Here is a 16087-nt window from a genome sequence, read left to right on the forward strand (position 1 = left end):
CTCCCCCAATTTCCCCTACCCCCTTGTCCATGGGAGACAGACTCCTTCCAGGAGGGAAGCAGGGGGTGCACCCACTGCTCTGCTCTCTGCAGAGAGGGGCTCCCGGGCTAGAATTATATGTTTGCTTCCTGAAATAATAGGAGTCTAGGGGAAGCCATTTTTAGATTCAAGCTAAACTCTCAGTAGCAGTTTCTTAATGGGGAAAAAAGGGACCCAAATTCTATATCCAAGACTCCAACTCCATCAGGTGCCAGCTACACAATATGTGTGTGTGTGCACATAGACACCTGTTACAAATTATGTGTGTATGTCTATGTGCATGGACACACACAAACAAATATGCATATATATGAACGAAATGGCAAATAAACCCATTTATCCAAATTGATAACAAAACTGAAATCATAGAAAGTATAGTTATGAGAATACTACTAGAAAATGCAGATTGAAAAAGCTTTCCAGTTGGGAGCAAGATAGCTCAACTCAACCAAAAGAGAGTCTCAGTCTCACCCAAAAGGAAATTCCCCAAATCTAATGTAGCAAACTAAGGATAGGGAGGTGAGTGTCTGCCACCTATTTTCTTCCCAGAATCTTTTTTTTCCTCTTAGAATGGTCATCTTCCACCTTGCTACTGAAAGCCAGGAAGGCCCCAAATGCCCAAAGTGTGGTAATTAATACTCATCATCTCCACCTTTGAGGGAGAGAATATCATACCAATATAAAATGAAGAGGTGATTGGTGGAGGAGGTTCTTCACTAAAGGATCCTAGATATATTAGGTAGGGAAGAAATTACGCAATTACACTTTAGCACTCACTTCAGTTACTAAATAGGGTGCATAATGAAACATATATACATACACACACACACACACATACACATATATATGTATATATATGAGAGAGAGACATAATCAGTATATAAACATGGCCAGTAGCAGAATTTGTATTGCTTAGATAATTAATATTTGTTTTAAAAGGGTTTTTTTCCCCTCAAATAGGAGGGAGAGAATTTTTGTTCATTGAAACAATGTGATTTTAACAATATACAGAAAAATTTTCCTCTAGATAACTAATCACATTATTATTAGCAATATATGTCAATTTTGTTACCAATAGAAATCAGATATTTTCATATCACATAAGAGTTATTGGAGAATGACTTGAAATGTTTATATTCATCCCCACTTCAAAAATTACTATTGTTAATAGACCCAGTACAGGATATATATCATCTTTTAAAAAAATACTCTGATAATTGTATATCTACATACATGTATATCATACATATCTATATTCTACATAGTTTATACATTTGAAAATATTCATTCCACAGGTGTCACAACATTCCCAGAGGGGTCCAAGACACCTAAAAGGGTAAGGACTCCCTAGATTGGAGACTCTTTAAGGTCTCTGCCAGTTCTAGTTCTATGAAACTTATCCCTCCTCTGCCTTCTTCACTGAGCTGCTATAAGCATTCTGTAAAGCACTATATGAATAAATGTGAAGTACTGTTTTAAATTTAAATCCAGGTGAGTCTCTTTGCTCCTTTTTATCTATAAAGAAATGATTGTCTGCCCCTCTCATATCTTATAGTCCCAGGGATAGGTATTTTCACTATTGTACTGTTAATGTTTCTCACAGAAACACTGCCTGGCAAATTTTGCTGTGCTCTTCTGTGAGATTAGCCCTTTTGTAACAAACTGGACACGTGAAAAGGGGAAAATGCCCCTTCAGGGAAAATTCTGCCTTGGCAAGGCAGTCCTTGTCCTTAATATCAACCTAGTTTTTCTTTGGCTTAAATTTCAAGAGTACCAGAGGGTAAGTCAAAGATTTCCTGACAGATTTTCAAGCAGGATGCTAATTTGAATCTAATTTAATGGAGCATTTATGAATTCACACACACACACACACACACACACACACACACGCACGCGCTATGTGCCTTGCCTCTCAGGTATATATGACCTGATGTAGGAGTGCTTAATTCAGCATTTCACTAAATGCGCAAGACTGATTCTTTTGTTTATTACAAACGAGCTCTAAATCATAGATTCTACTCTCCAATAAAAAAGATTATCCCCACCCTATACACACACAGCATAACTATATAGTAATGAAGAGGATTGCCATAGGCCACAAAAGAGCATTGTTCTACTTTTTTTAATTGGAAATATAATTGTTTAAAAAATAAAACCTTAGCTGTTAGAGCTGGAAAGGATCTTTAGATGATCTAGAAAACTACTATCACTGACAGATGAGGAATCTAAGGCACAGAGGAGGGAATTGATCTGCTTAAGACCATTTGATTGAAGTCCAAGCCCAGGACTGGACCCCAGGGCCCAAAGGATGCAGGTCCTTTCCACTGTAACCTATGCCATCTGGGCTGTCTTAGCAAGGTTTTGATTTCATGTATTCATTCATTCAAAAATACTTATGAAGGCTCTTATCTGTCCCAGGGACCATGGAGAATGCCAAGAAGATTTAGGGATAAAGAGCTTCTGCCCTGGAGCTTTGAGTGTCATCAAGGGGAAGAAGTCAATATAAGACATATCCCTTTAGGATCTCCCTTCACCAACCATTTTTTATTCACATTCCATAATAATCTTCCTTAATAAGACCCTTAATTCCTAAGCAATTATAACTCCTAGAGAGGTATATGCTTTTTGAAGCTAGGGACCTTTCAGTCTTGTTTTTGTGTCCCTAGCTTTAATAATAACTAACATTTATATAGTACCTACTATGTATCAGGCACTGTATCAAGCACTTTTACAACTCTCTCACTTGATCTTCACAGTCATCCTGGGAGGTAGGTCCTATTAATATTTCCATTTTATAGATAAGGAAACTGAGGCTTAAAGGTTGAGTGTTTTGCCCAGGATTACACAGCTTGTGAGTGTCTGAATCTGAATTCAGATCTTCCTGACTCTAGGCCCAACACTTTAGCCACTGCACCCCCCAACTACCCTAGGCCTTAGATTCAATGGTACTGAATTTTTCCCTTTTCAATTATAATACACCTACTGGAGCATTAGTATGTGTATCAAAAGCAGTTAAAAGTGATATCTCCAGACTGTATTGTCAGAGGACACACCATGTAGTAGGTGGCATTTCACTTAGACCTGGAAGACCAATGTGATGGGCAGTGAACAGGGAGAGCCAAGGAAGATTTAGGGATTATACAGCAGTTTTGTTTTAGCAAAGGCAAGATATCTGTAAAGGAGAGTACAGTACTGGTGATGAGGCCGAACAGGGAGGTGGTAATGTGTGGGGCCTAATGGGAGAAGGCTCCCAATGCCCAGCTTTGTGGCCATTATTTCATCCTCCTTGTGTCAGATACAAAGCTCTCCCCACCTTCTCAACGTGATTTCCCATGACTCCTGTCAAGTTGTCCTGCTGACTGTTCCCCTACATGCAACACTCGGTCTCCTCCCTCTTTTGCCTTTGCATCAGTGGTACCCCTACGCCCCACCCCCAACATCTGAAGTACATTCTTCTGTTGCCCCGAGGCCTCCCCTGTCCTCAGAGTAGAACTCTGATGGCTGTCTCTTCCCAGGGATGTTTTTTCTGACTCCTCTTTCCCAATGTTAGCACTCTACCTTGTGAATTACTTTTTGTCCACTTTATGTCTACTTTTTGGCGTACCTTCCTTAACCCCCATAAATTCCCTGAAATCGGGGATTATTTCCTCTTTGTCTTTGTATCCCCAGAACCTAGCATGTAGTAGAGCCTTAATCAGGGCATACTGAAATGAATTTGATTTGCTCTTCATAATAACAACCCTCAAAAGTAGATTGTGGTATCAAATTCATGAGACTGAATACAGGAAGGATTCTGACAAGAGGCTGTTCTGTGTTTTGCCAAAAGATGCCATTTCTAGACAAAAACAAATTCACCACAGCTGGATTGCTGTTTGATGAAGAAATTTAAACTCAGCCTCTCTATGGGAGAGAAATGTAAAGAGGTTCTCAATTTCCCAGATGATGCCTTTGTCAGAGGATTTGTGGAACAAGGCCATTGTTTAAAAGTACTTTAAGTTTTTAGGGCACATCTGAGGAATGTTGCTAAAAGCAATTATTTTCAGAGGAAGTGGGGGAGCAAGAGCTCTTTTTTCTGTTGCTCCCAACTTTTTAGAAATAGTTTAAATTGTCACTTGTCTGCTTTTGACATTTTGACAGAATAGTCACGGTCCAAGAACAAAGTCTGAGGAAGTTTCGTTGGTGCTGGACGTTTGAAAATGAACATTTGGGTTGCTCTCCTTGCCTTTGCTTTTTGTAAATTTCTCCAACAGATGGAAGCATCTCCTTTCAGCTGCATTCCCAGAAAAACCATAAAGTATCAAAGTAAGTGATCTTCTTGGAACTCTGGACATCCTTTATTGTGGAGGGATCCTTGCTGAACTCATTAAAATAGCTATGATAAAGAGGAGGCAGGTTAGCAGGTGTGGTCCATTATGTCCTGATACTGTCCATTGCGGGAAGAAGGTCATCTTCAGCCATTGTCATTCAGTAACTGCCCCTGCCGGAGATAAAGAATTGGAACTGGGTATGCAGACAGCTCAGACGTACTGCCTGTGTGAGTCTGAGAACTTGCCCTTCACTTTGCCTCTGAACTACATAATAGGAAGAGCCTGAACTGGGAGTCAGACAACCAGTGTCACTGGGTCCTGTGGTTCCCATGCTCCATTGCTCTGGACCTCAGTTTCCTCATCTCTAAAAACTAGTAGTGAAGATGATGAAATGCACTTCAGTCCTTCAGGTAGAAAGGGAGCAGCTTTGCAAGCACTCTTAGGCACAGTCATTGAGTCACCTATCTTTTTTTTTAAGCTGGATTTTTTCATTATAAAAAAGGGGTCATTGTATAATGGGGACATGGACACTAATATAAAAACAAAAGACATCAATAGAACTTAAAAAAATTTTAGAATGCTGAATGAAATGATCTCTAAGGTCAGTTCTGAGATCCTAAGATACTGATACTGTGACTCTCTGGGGCTCAGCTTCCTTATTGTAAAATTAAGGGCCTTTAACTAGATTGATGATGTTTCAAAATCCTGTGATCTTAGTAGACAAAGTAGTCATATTGATTCTTTGGATCTTAGTTTTCCCCTCTTTAAAATGGGAGAGTTGGACTTGATGTTCAAAATTTCTGTAATTATGTGATGTTAAACAAGATGCAGGGGAGTATAGTTTACTTGCTGAACAAGTTTGAAGGATTGTAACTATATGCAAGTGATGATGCCAATTACAAATAAATATCTTTTCATTAAAATAAGCTTGACAGAATGTCTGATTCTGAAATATTGTTAAGAGGTAAAGTTAGTCTTTTTACAGTAAAAAATATAAAAACAACTCCTCAAACAATTCTGAGCTTTAAAAGTTTCATCTTCCCCTAGTTAGTTCAAATTAGTAAGATCTTATTGTATAACTTGCTAAAACTAATACTGTTTTAAATTTTTTACACACTAAGAGTTAGGCTATTTTCCCCTCCCCCAGGTCCTTTTCCCATGGACCCATTTTAGTTCTTTAACAACAAATAGTTAATTTGTTTACCAAATAGTTATGGTTTGATAAAAGACAGTAATTTCATTTTTGTAGCACTTACCTCCTTCCAAAGTGCTCTGCTCAGTATCCCTGTGAGGTGAATAGTACAGGGATTTTCCAGAGGACACCAAATGACTTGGTCAGTGTTATAGAGGTAAAATACAGCCAAGCTAGGCTTAAGGCTGTGTGTCTCAGCTTTCCTTTCCAAGTCATATTTTTGAGTAAATTAGGAAAGTTTGAATTTTCCTAGTGCATTCTTTGGGATAATGAATTATCCTCTAATATTTTTATTTTATAAGTTTCACTTTTCATGGGTGGAGTTTTCTTTAAAAGGGAATACTTGTATCACCTCCCACTTCTATTATCATACCTGTTCCTCAAGTGAGCTGACCTCAGAAGTTAGGGAAAGTCAGCCAGACTTAGATTATACCAGTGAGCCTCACTTCACTCTTGAAAATTATTTCTGAAACATAAAATGTGAATCTGATTTTTAGAAATTGAATAGAACTTTTCCATTGACATCTATTTGACTTCTTTTTTCCTTAAATTCGGTAAAAAATTTGGATTAGATGATCTGAGAGCTAGGTGATGCAGTGAACAGCTATCATTTAATCTGTCTGCTTCAGTTTTCTAAATTACACAATGGGGATAAAAATAGCACTCATCACCTAGGGTTGTTTTAAGGATCAAATGAGATAATATTTGCAAAACACTTAGCACAGTGCCAGGCATATAATAAGTACTTAAATAAATTGTTCCCTTCCTTCCTAGGGCCCTTCCAGCTATGACGTTCTATGTTCTTAGGACTGTCCTATCACTAATATTGTGTGTTCTCTTTTATTAGGATGTTTCCAGCCCTGATCATCCTTATTCTAAGGCCTTTCCTACTGTGACATCCTTAAGATTTATATAATAAATTTAGGGATGATCTCATTTCAAATTGATTTTAAATCGCTAATAACAACAGTTTATTTATTATCATGTCACATAATGCCTTATAACAACACTGTGAGGTATATATAACTGGTGTTATTATCTCCGTTTTATAGATGAAATTGAGAGGCTAACCAGTTCTCCCATAGTCAGGGGGTAAGAGTCAAGGAAGGGATTCAGATGCAGGCTTGTGTAATTCCAGTGGTACCACGCTCCAGTCTGAGCTGCATTCTTTTACTAATGATTAAACTTTTGATATTAAGTTTTTTTTTTCCACTCTGGATCAAGTAATTCATAATTTGAAAACAAATGTTTAATTTCAGCAGAATAGCTTTTTAAGAAACTTGTTTATTAAGGAAAATAATGTTTGAAATTTATACCGTAACTTATTCCATATTTAAGTTTCATATAAACTTTCTTTGAAATAAAGCATGCCTGTGTTCATCAAAAAGAGAAATTCTTGAGAGAACAAAAAGTATATTTTTAAATGAGGCTGATGTGTTTCTGGTGTAGGTAGCAGATCCAGTAACAAAACTTGACTAGAAATTGAAAAATGAGGGCAGTCTTCTTTTTTAAATGGCAAATGCATTAATAGGCAAGAGGAAAATATTTTTGAGTTCATATTTCTTTTTTGGACTAAACTTGTCACATACATGCTTTCAAAATGCTAATAAATGGAAAACACATTTGAAGTTTTTTTGTCCATTTTTCAAGTTCATTTCTGCTTTGTACTATAGTCATTTATCATGTTTTGAAAGGAATTATGATTTTCATTTGCTGTCTACAGAACTAGCAATAGAAGACAGAGTTCAACTTTGCTTTCGGTCAGAAATGGACTTTTTAAATGGATACTGATTTAGGAGAAAAAAAATCAGTAACTCATTCTTTTGAATTTTCATCTCATTGGGGAATTTCTAAATGGAAACATCCTTTGAATTTTATTGTTTTAGATGATAGCAAAGAATTTGGAAAATCAGGATTCTCTAATTTTTCAACACTCTTAATGAATAAAGAAACTGACACCTTATTTATCGGCGCCAGGGAAGCTGTCTTTGCTGTTGACTTGAATGACATCACTAGAGAAATGGACAGTGTAAGTTAGTTTTAAATGTTTCTTACCTTATTTTTATTTCTAGGTGTTTTCACTTAGGCTCACGTTGTCTCAATTAAGTTGAGTTTGGTTGGGATGAGGGGAGATCAAGTACAATACAATCCTTCAAAAATATAGTCGATTAATATTTAGATTATAAATCATACTTCAGTACTACAAAGAGCTAATATTTTTGTCAGTATGGGTATTTCCCTCCAACAATTCAAATATCCTCCCTGCACTTATTAATCGGTAAACAGTCTGTTTCTGGGTCTAAACTTGATGCTTCTCTAATTTAGTAGAGCATTTTAAAGTTTAGGTTGAACTGGCATAACTTTTAAAAGCATAAAAAACTATATATTTAAAACAAAATAAAGCTAAACTTTTTAAAGCACCTCCTTAGCACAAGGAGACACCTATGGAGATCTTTAGTAGAGGATAGAAGTTATATACTTTGAAAATTTGAACTGTTATTTGTCAGAGGACTCTATTCACCTATAAACTAGAATTAGTACCCCACCCCACTTCCCTATTGTATAGTAATATCTTATTGTATCTCTATAACATTGTTTACTTATTCACTATGATTTTGGGCAAATTTCATACTCTGAGTTTTCTCATCTGAAAAAAACATGCAGTAGATACTCTGATGTTTAACCTACATTGGTAGGCTGATCTCACTTTGTTTTCAGAATAATTAGGTATGTTTTTGTTCTGAGTGACTAATGTGGAAATAAATGTTTAACACGTTTGTACATGTATGACCTATATCAGATTGCCTGCTGTCTTGAGAAGGGAGAAGGGAGGGAGAGAGAAAAATTTGGAGTTCAAAATCTTACAAAAATGTATGTTTAACATGTTAACAACAAAAATGTTATCTTTACATGTAATTGAAAAAAATAAAACACTACTAAGTAAAAAGAAGAAGAAGAATTGGGGATGGACTAGGGACATTGCCTTGAGGATGGGGTGGCCTTCATAAATGTCTGTGGTGCCAAAGTACCTGGTAGATTTTCCTGAATTCCAGTCACATCCCTAAGGCTGCCAAAAGTACTGACCATTCAGCAAGTTACCAGCTCAAAGCCTATTGCAGTCTTTGATATCATTGACTCTGAATGACTTTTAACTACCCAAAGTCAGGTATGGAGCAGTGCTGCGAGAGGGTTCTCTGATACAATAGAGAGAGCTCGAGGGTTCATGTTTTCTGGTTTCTGATCCCCACTCTTTGCATGACTGTGGGCAGACTGATTCTCCTCTTCCATCTCAGCTTCTTCCTGATAGCTTCTCATTGTTTACATGCTCATTCTCCCATTAGAATGTATGTTTCTTGAGAGCAGGAGCTGTTTTTTGCTTTTCTTTGTAGCCCCAATACTTAGCACAGAGTAAATAACTAATAACCACTTATTGATTATACTAGACAATAATAATAGTGAAAATAATCCTCCACCAAAGACTTCTGATGCACTACTGGAGTATACCTGGCAAACACTTTGGACTTGCATAACTTTGCAAATGGTCCATAAAATTTTGTAAGCCTCCCCAGTTGGAATAACTTTAAATACAGTGGTACCCTGGATTCTCTCATATTCCAGCAGAGCCAAGTACAATGAGGCTTATCCATCATCAAGTCTGGCAAAAGGTGATGAATTTTATCACTTACAGAAACTCACTGGGATTGAGGCATAGAAGGGGCAACAGTCTGCACTGGGGAAGGGAATCCAGATCGCATTACTGAGTAATAGTAGTAGCTGCCATTTATATTGCAAATTTGATTCTCACAATGACCCCGGGCAGTAGTTGTGCAAGTAATTTTTCTTTTTTTTTTTTTTTTTTTTTTTTTTTTTTTTTTTTTTTTTTACAAATGAAGAAACCCAGATAAAAATATGTAAAATGTTTAAGGCAACATAGCTTGTAAATAGCATGGCTAGGAAGGGGGAAAGGAAGAACATTTCTATAGGGCCTACCATGTGGCAGACACTGTGCTAAACATTTTTCAAATATTGTCTCATTTGATCTTCACAACAATCCTGCAAGGTAGGTGCAGTAATTACTCCCATTCTACAATGGAGGAAACTGAAGCAGAGATTGAGTGAAACTCTCTCACTTAGATCACACAGCTAATTAAGTATCTTGAGGCCAGATTTGAGCTCAGATCTTCCTGACTCTAGACTCTGTTTTATCCCATTACACCACCCAGCAAGGCCTCAAATAGAGCTCTGGAACTCTTATTTACTGTCAGATTTCTGACTACAAATCCAGAGCTCTTTCCATTGCACTTTCTCTAAGGACCAACTCACGATCCTTTCCAAGTTATCCAGGCCAAGGCAGGCAAATAATGACACGCTGTACCTGAAAACAGAAGGTAAATGAGTTCTCTTGGATTCAGAAATATATTGACTTCTCCCTCCCTCCCCACTACTTTTACCTTCTCTATTATGCCTTGCTTAAATTAGATCAGATGTTTATGCACACACCAGGTGAGAATTAGGGAAATTAGGTTAACCTTTCAGGAGACTCAGGAGTTCATGTGTTTTAGATGGGATCGCTCTGTAAATTTTTGTGGATGCTAAACCTCAATAGTTCATTGAACCATGAGAAGGAATATGGGTTCTCAAAAGAGACATAAGTTGGAAAAGCTTAAGGAAGGGTGATGGTGACAGATAGTATCTGCTGTCCAATAATCAGGCTGGCTTAAGTACAGAGAGATTCCAGCCTCTTTGGATGGACCACTAGAGTGACCCACTGTTGCTGAGAGTGGTTGCTTGATTCTTCAGTAGGAAGCCAGTTTTTAGACAAAACATATGGTTTGTTTGAGGTGTGTAATTGTGAGAGAAGTCCTTGTATCAACCTTTGGATTTGCGCATGGAGGTGGTCCACTTTCCCAGCCATGCAGGAACAGGTTCAAATAATGCTTATTCACACAATTCCCATTTAATTAATTGTTAGGTATAGATTAAACTTGTTAGAGGGCTCATAATGGACTGGTTCTGAGTAGGAAGATATATATGTCACCAAGGTATCCAAGAAAACTTAAACATCTGAGAACGAAAGACCAAAGCAATACAAAAGTTATCACAATATTAACAGTGTCTCCTTGTATCCTAGTAACCCATTCTCAATATCCATTTAACTAATACAGTTTGAGTCCTAGACATCTCATGCAGTTATCTGGTCCCTTAATATCTTCCACTTTTTATAATTTAGTATAATCACTTAAATCTGGTTCTCCAATTTTGAAACTTCAGAGGATTTCAGTTTATATACTATCCTTACTTAAATCTTATACTTGACATAAGAATATTTTTAAAATTTTGTGAAGTTCCAACCATAAACTGAACTCTTCTGCCATTTAAACTTATCATACAGTTATTTTAATAATGGGAAATTAATTTCACTTTCAGTTAACTTTTATCATTATAATTTATGTATAATTTCCTTAATTCTTAATTAATCTTTAATACAAATTTAAGAATTTATCACCAAAACATGTGCTCAGCCTGTATTTTTTATGATAGATAAATCTGGAAGCCAATCATATACATGTGTTTATAGTTTCTAAAGAAAACAGTCTTATTCTTTTGTTTTCTAAAATTTTTTATTCTATTGAATTAGAAAACTTCACATTACATCTTTGTCTTACTACCTTGTCGAATCATTTTTCCTTGGAGAATATCATCCCTGTATTATATTTGATCACAAATATAGGTTAAAATTCTAAGTTGTTCATTCCTAATCCTATTACATTAACTCAGAGATATTCCAATATCATTCTCTTATTTAATAGATTTAGTAACTAGTACTTATAAAACTTCTTGCTTGTAAAAATTTGTTATAAAAGGGAAAAGACATAGTTAATATCCTAACAGAAAAACTGATTCCAAGAATGAAAAATATCTAACAACCAGTTATATCACAGGGCATCAAAAGCAAGGCTCAGAATTAACCAGGTAAGAATTTTCCTTTTTCAGAAAGTAAATAGCACAATGGAGAAATACAATCAAGAAGATCCTACTTAGACTGTATCCAGTTCATCCCCAAAATTTTTCCCAGGCACAGATATCTACCTTTAGCAGTTCCCAGACTGCTTTTCCATTTTCTATTTGCTTCATGACAATTCAGATAACTATCCCTGTATTCAAAGCTCAAAACAATACTAAATTACACTCTGAGGAATTTTACCTTAAATAGTAAAATTGCACTAACCACAACTTAGGGCTTGAATATCTTCCTTAAAGTTTCCCTAACAGTTAGCACTTCATTAATTTCATTTTGAGAGCACCTTATGTAATTTTATAATAGCCAAAATTTTCAAATGGAAATTTGATATTATAATTATAATTATTACCTATTTTATAACTAAACATACCTCATTAAATATTTAAAAGTTTTCAAATATTCAGTTTTTTTTTAGCATATCCTATGAAAAGCCTAAATCCTGTGTAACAGAATCAAAATTAAAAGGGAAGTTTTGTCTAACATTAATCTCTCAAATTTAACGATAGAGATTTAGAAATATAATAACGTAAATAATAAACTCAGATGACATCAATTGCATTTTCAGATTACTACATAAAGAAATCATTGATCTAATTACCTTTGGCATTTTAAAACCACTTTAGAATTATCAGGCATGGAACAATTATATTCAATTAAAGAAACAATGTAATGCATAGCATATACCAATCACTGTGTTAAGCCTGTTACAATCATTATATTACTTTGGTCTCACAACCACCCTGGGAGGTGAGTACCGTTATTATTTTTCTCTTTACAGATCAGGAATCTGGGAAAAATAGAAATAAACTAATTTGCCTAATAAGTTTCTGCAATGGGGACAGAAAAGGGAGGGCTCCTCAAGGGCAGAGGCTGGCTGGCTCTCACACCTCGTACTCTAGGCACTGCCAGGGACACTTGTACCTTCCAGGCAGCAGATGGGCAGAATCTGCCTAGAGTTGGGCCTACCTTGGACCCTGACTAATCAAAAAGAGTCTAATCAAAAAGAGTCTAAAAAGAGTTTAATAGATATTAAACATATGTTTTGAGTCATATTGTAAAAAAAGACTCAGAACAAAGGGGGAAACTATGAGAGAGAAAAAAACCACAAAAGTAACTGCATTCAGTCTCCATAGTTCTTTCTCTGGAAGTGGATAGCATTTTCCATCCCAAGTCTTTTGGAATTGTCTTGTATCATTGTATTGCTGAGAAGAGCTAAAACATTCATAGACAATAATCACACAAAATTTTGCTTTTCCTGTATACAGTGTTCTCCTGGTTCTTCTCACTTCACTCAGCATCATTCATGTCATTCTTTCCAGGCTTTCCTCTAATTGACCTGCTCATCATGTCTTATGTCACAATAGTATTCCATTATATTCATAAACGACAACTTATTCAGCCATTGATGGGCATTCCCTCAATTTCCAATTGCAACCACTACCAAAAAAACTACTGCAAATACTATGCACATGTGGGTCCTTTTTCCTTTTTTATGATCTCTTTGGAATACAGACTCAGTTGTGGTATTGCTGGATTAAAGGGTGTTGCGTAGTTTTTATAAGTGTTTGAGTATAGTTCCAGAATGATTGGGTCAGCTCACAACTCTCAGTTTTCCCACATCCCATCCAGTACTTACCATTTTCTTTTCCTTTCATCTTAGCCAGTCTGATAGATTGATTTTAATTTGCATTTCTTTAATCAATAGTGATCTAGAGCATTTTTTCATATGATTATACATGGCTTTAATTTCTTCTCCTGAAAACTGCCTGTTTATTTCCTTTGACCATTATTAATTGGGAAATGAGTAACTTGTATTCTTATATATTTGACTCAGTACTTTTTATATTTTAGAAATGAGGTTTTCATTAGAAACATTGATTGTAAAAATTGCTTCCTAGCTTTCTTCTTCTCTTCTAATCTTGGCTGCATTGATGGTGTTTGTGCTAAAACCTCTCAGTTTAATGTAATCAAAATTATCATAAATTCTCTTTTCTCAAAGAATTGACAGGTAAACTATCTCTTCCTCTCTTAATTTGTTTATAGCATCACCTTTGATGTCTAAAGCATGAAGCTATTTCAACCTTACCTTGGCATAGGGTATAAGATGTTGGTCTATGCTTAGTTTCTGCTACAGTATTTTCCAGTTTTCTCTGGGATTACTATTAAACTAGCTTCTTAGAACAATGAAACTATTAATCTTGCCCAATTAACCTTTTAAAAAATTTTTTCAATATTTAATATTTATTTTTCCTTAGGGCAAATTTTACAGAGTGATACCCCAGTATGTACTGTTTCAAAAGGGATTCAGTTCCTGGAATTACTAAGTTTTTCCTGAATCTCAAAATGACATAATTGCCAAACTCCTTAATGATTAATCTCCAAACATCCAGAATCTGCTAAAATATTTTTAAACAGTTCTATAAACTTTGATTACCTGACTTTAATTCTGTAATTCCAAGTTGGCCAATTTTATAATGACAGAAAAAGTTTCCTACAGGGTTTTTTTCTTTTTCTTATACCCTCATCTACCTTGAAAAGCCTAAAGTGGAACTAGTCTTGCTTACTGGGACAACTGTTTCAGTTATTAGAGTTCGTTAATCTTTTCCAGTACTGTAAACTCTGTCTACAGCCCTTACAGGTTTTTCTGGTTGGATACATTTTAAATCTTTTAAGGTAACAGAATCTAGCTCACAATACAAACACGACAGAGACATTTTGCATCTTACAAAGACACAAATAAAATGAAAGACAAATGCAAACAGTAAAGTGCACAGACATAATTTACCTCGTTGACTTAGGGCACACAGAGCCTGAGATGTGCAGAAAAATAAACCAATCATGAACAAACCAAAGGTGTGTAGAGAGACCAAATTATAGAGGTGTGCCATTCACAAAGCCATTCACATGCTCTTAGCCTACAGGGGTGTCGGAGCTGGACCAAAGATAGGTCTGCAGGATCCAGAGCCAGAGCCAAACAGAGCATGCTAGAGATAGGAGAGTCAGGAGTCAATTAGAAGTTTAATTACTTTCAAAGTGAGGAAAATGGAAGTCCTGAGGAGGAGGGCAGAGGCAGTGTTGTATATTCACAAGGGGGATGGACCATGACATAGTCATTCTTAGGTACTGGGCAGTACATCTCATGGTGGCTCATGCCTTCCTGGATCCTGTGGAAACAGTCTCCGTGTTGGTTGTCTCACAGCAGAGAATAGAAGCAGAGATAGTGTAACAGTATCTGGTTTGGTCCATTTAGCACTTACAAGAAACAGGGATTGTGAGGATGTCAAGAAGTGTAATGGATGCTTCTGGATCTCAGTCCCCTGGAAATAGGGGGATCTCTCTCAGCAAACAGTTGGTGCTCAGCACAACACACTGTGCCATGGGATGAGATCATGCAAAGTGCAAAGATTGTGAAGCCAAGCTCAGAACACTGGTCTTAACTCTGGGAAGTTCTTTGGCAAAAGTCTTCAGGGCCACCAGAGTCCAGGAGCAAGGAGAAAGTCAGGTGGCCCGGCTGCAGCGCCCAACTCTCAGCCCCCCACTGTGGAGCTGCCTTCCTGGCTGTTGGAACAAGTTGTTCTTAGCCCCCATTTGTGGCGGGAGGGGACACGACCCTAGGGATGGACCATCTACCCAGGCTGTCCTGTCTGATAGACCGCCAGGGTGTGGCTGCTCCCTCACACAAGCACCTGCAGGAAGAGCACAAGCTTCTGGCCACAAAACGCCGTATACAAACCTGCCCTCTGCTGCCGCTTGGCTTATAGCCTGACAGCCAACAGAGGAAACAAGTCAGTCAGCACCATGCCTTCCATACGTGCAACCATTAGGTAGAGCAGATGGAGAGACTCTGAATGCTGGGGGTAAGTTCATTTACCTTGTCAGTACACTTTTCAGAGAAGTCTACAGAGATGACAAGATGGGCGCATGTATTGCTAGAGCTAGCTGCTGTTGTTTGTCCTTTATTCTTTTATATTTATTTATTTATTTGTTTGTTTGTTTTTGCTGAGGCAGTTGGGGTTACTTGCCCAGGGTCACACAGCTAGTGAGTGTTAAGTTTCTACAGTTAGATTTGAACTCAGGTCTTCCTGATTCCAGGCCCAGTGCTCTATTCACCACTCTGTCTAGATGCCCCAGTTAGTCCTTTATTTTCAAAGAGGACCCTCAACATATGGGAAGCTCCAAAAGAAAGTGGACAAGAGAAGAGGGACTGGACTCTCTACAAAACTGAAGGTCTATAGAGCTGTTGTGCTGATCTCATTGGTGCATACCTGTGAAACCTGGACAGTATTCAGCACCATGACAGGACACTGAATGGCTTCCACTTGAATTGTCTTGAATATTCCAGTGTTACTGAGGGCTTCTTTCTTTTTTTTTTCTTTTTTTTTTTTTAATAATTATAACTTTTTATTGACAGAACCCATGCCAGGGTAATTAAATAGGAGTTAAAATGGGCAGGTAGTTAAATATGTCGCAGTATATCCTAGATACAATATATGTGTGCATAACCGAACAGTTCTCTTGTTGCACAGG

General features: G+C 36.9%; 1 protein-coding gene across 10 annotated transcripts in view; it reads left to right on the top strand.

Annotated features, from left to right (window-relative positions):
* LOC100935364 (semaphorin-4D-like) overlaps positions 1-16087 on the top strand; it is a 62768-nt gene that overhangs the window by 975 nt on the left and 45706 nt on the right. For 2 of the 10 annotated variants that reach the window (XM_012542172.3, XM_031948166.1), the window contains exons 2-4: positions 1335-1375; positions 4177-4341; positions 7425-7567. In XM_012542172.3, the coding sequence (XP_012397626.1) occupies positions 4236-4341; positions 7425-7567 (249 nt within the window). In that variant the 5' untranslated portion in view covers positions 1335-1375; positions 4177-4235. The other 8 variants (XM_031948170.1, XM_031948171.1, XM_031948163.1 and 5 more) reach the window with 7 other exon arrangements.

Source organism: Sarcophilus harrisii, chromosome 1, assembly GCF_902635505.1.
Source record: "Sarcophilus harrisii chromosome 1, mSarHar1.11, whole genome shotgun sequence".
NCBI lineage: Eukaryota > Metazoa > Chordata > Mammalia > Dasyuromorphia > Dasyuridae > Sarcophilus > Sarcophilus harrisii.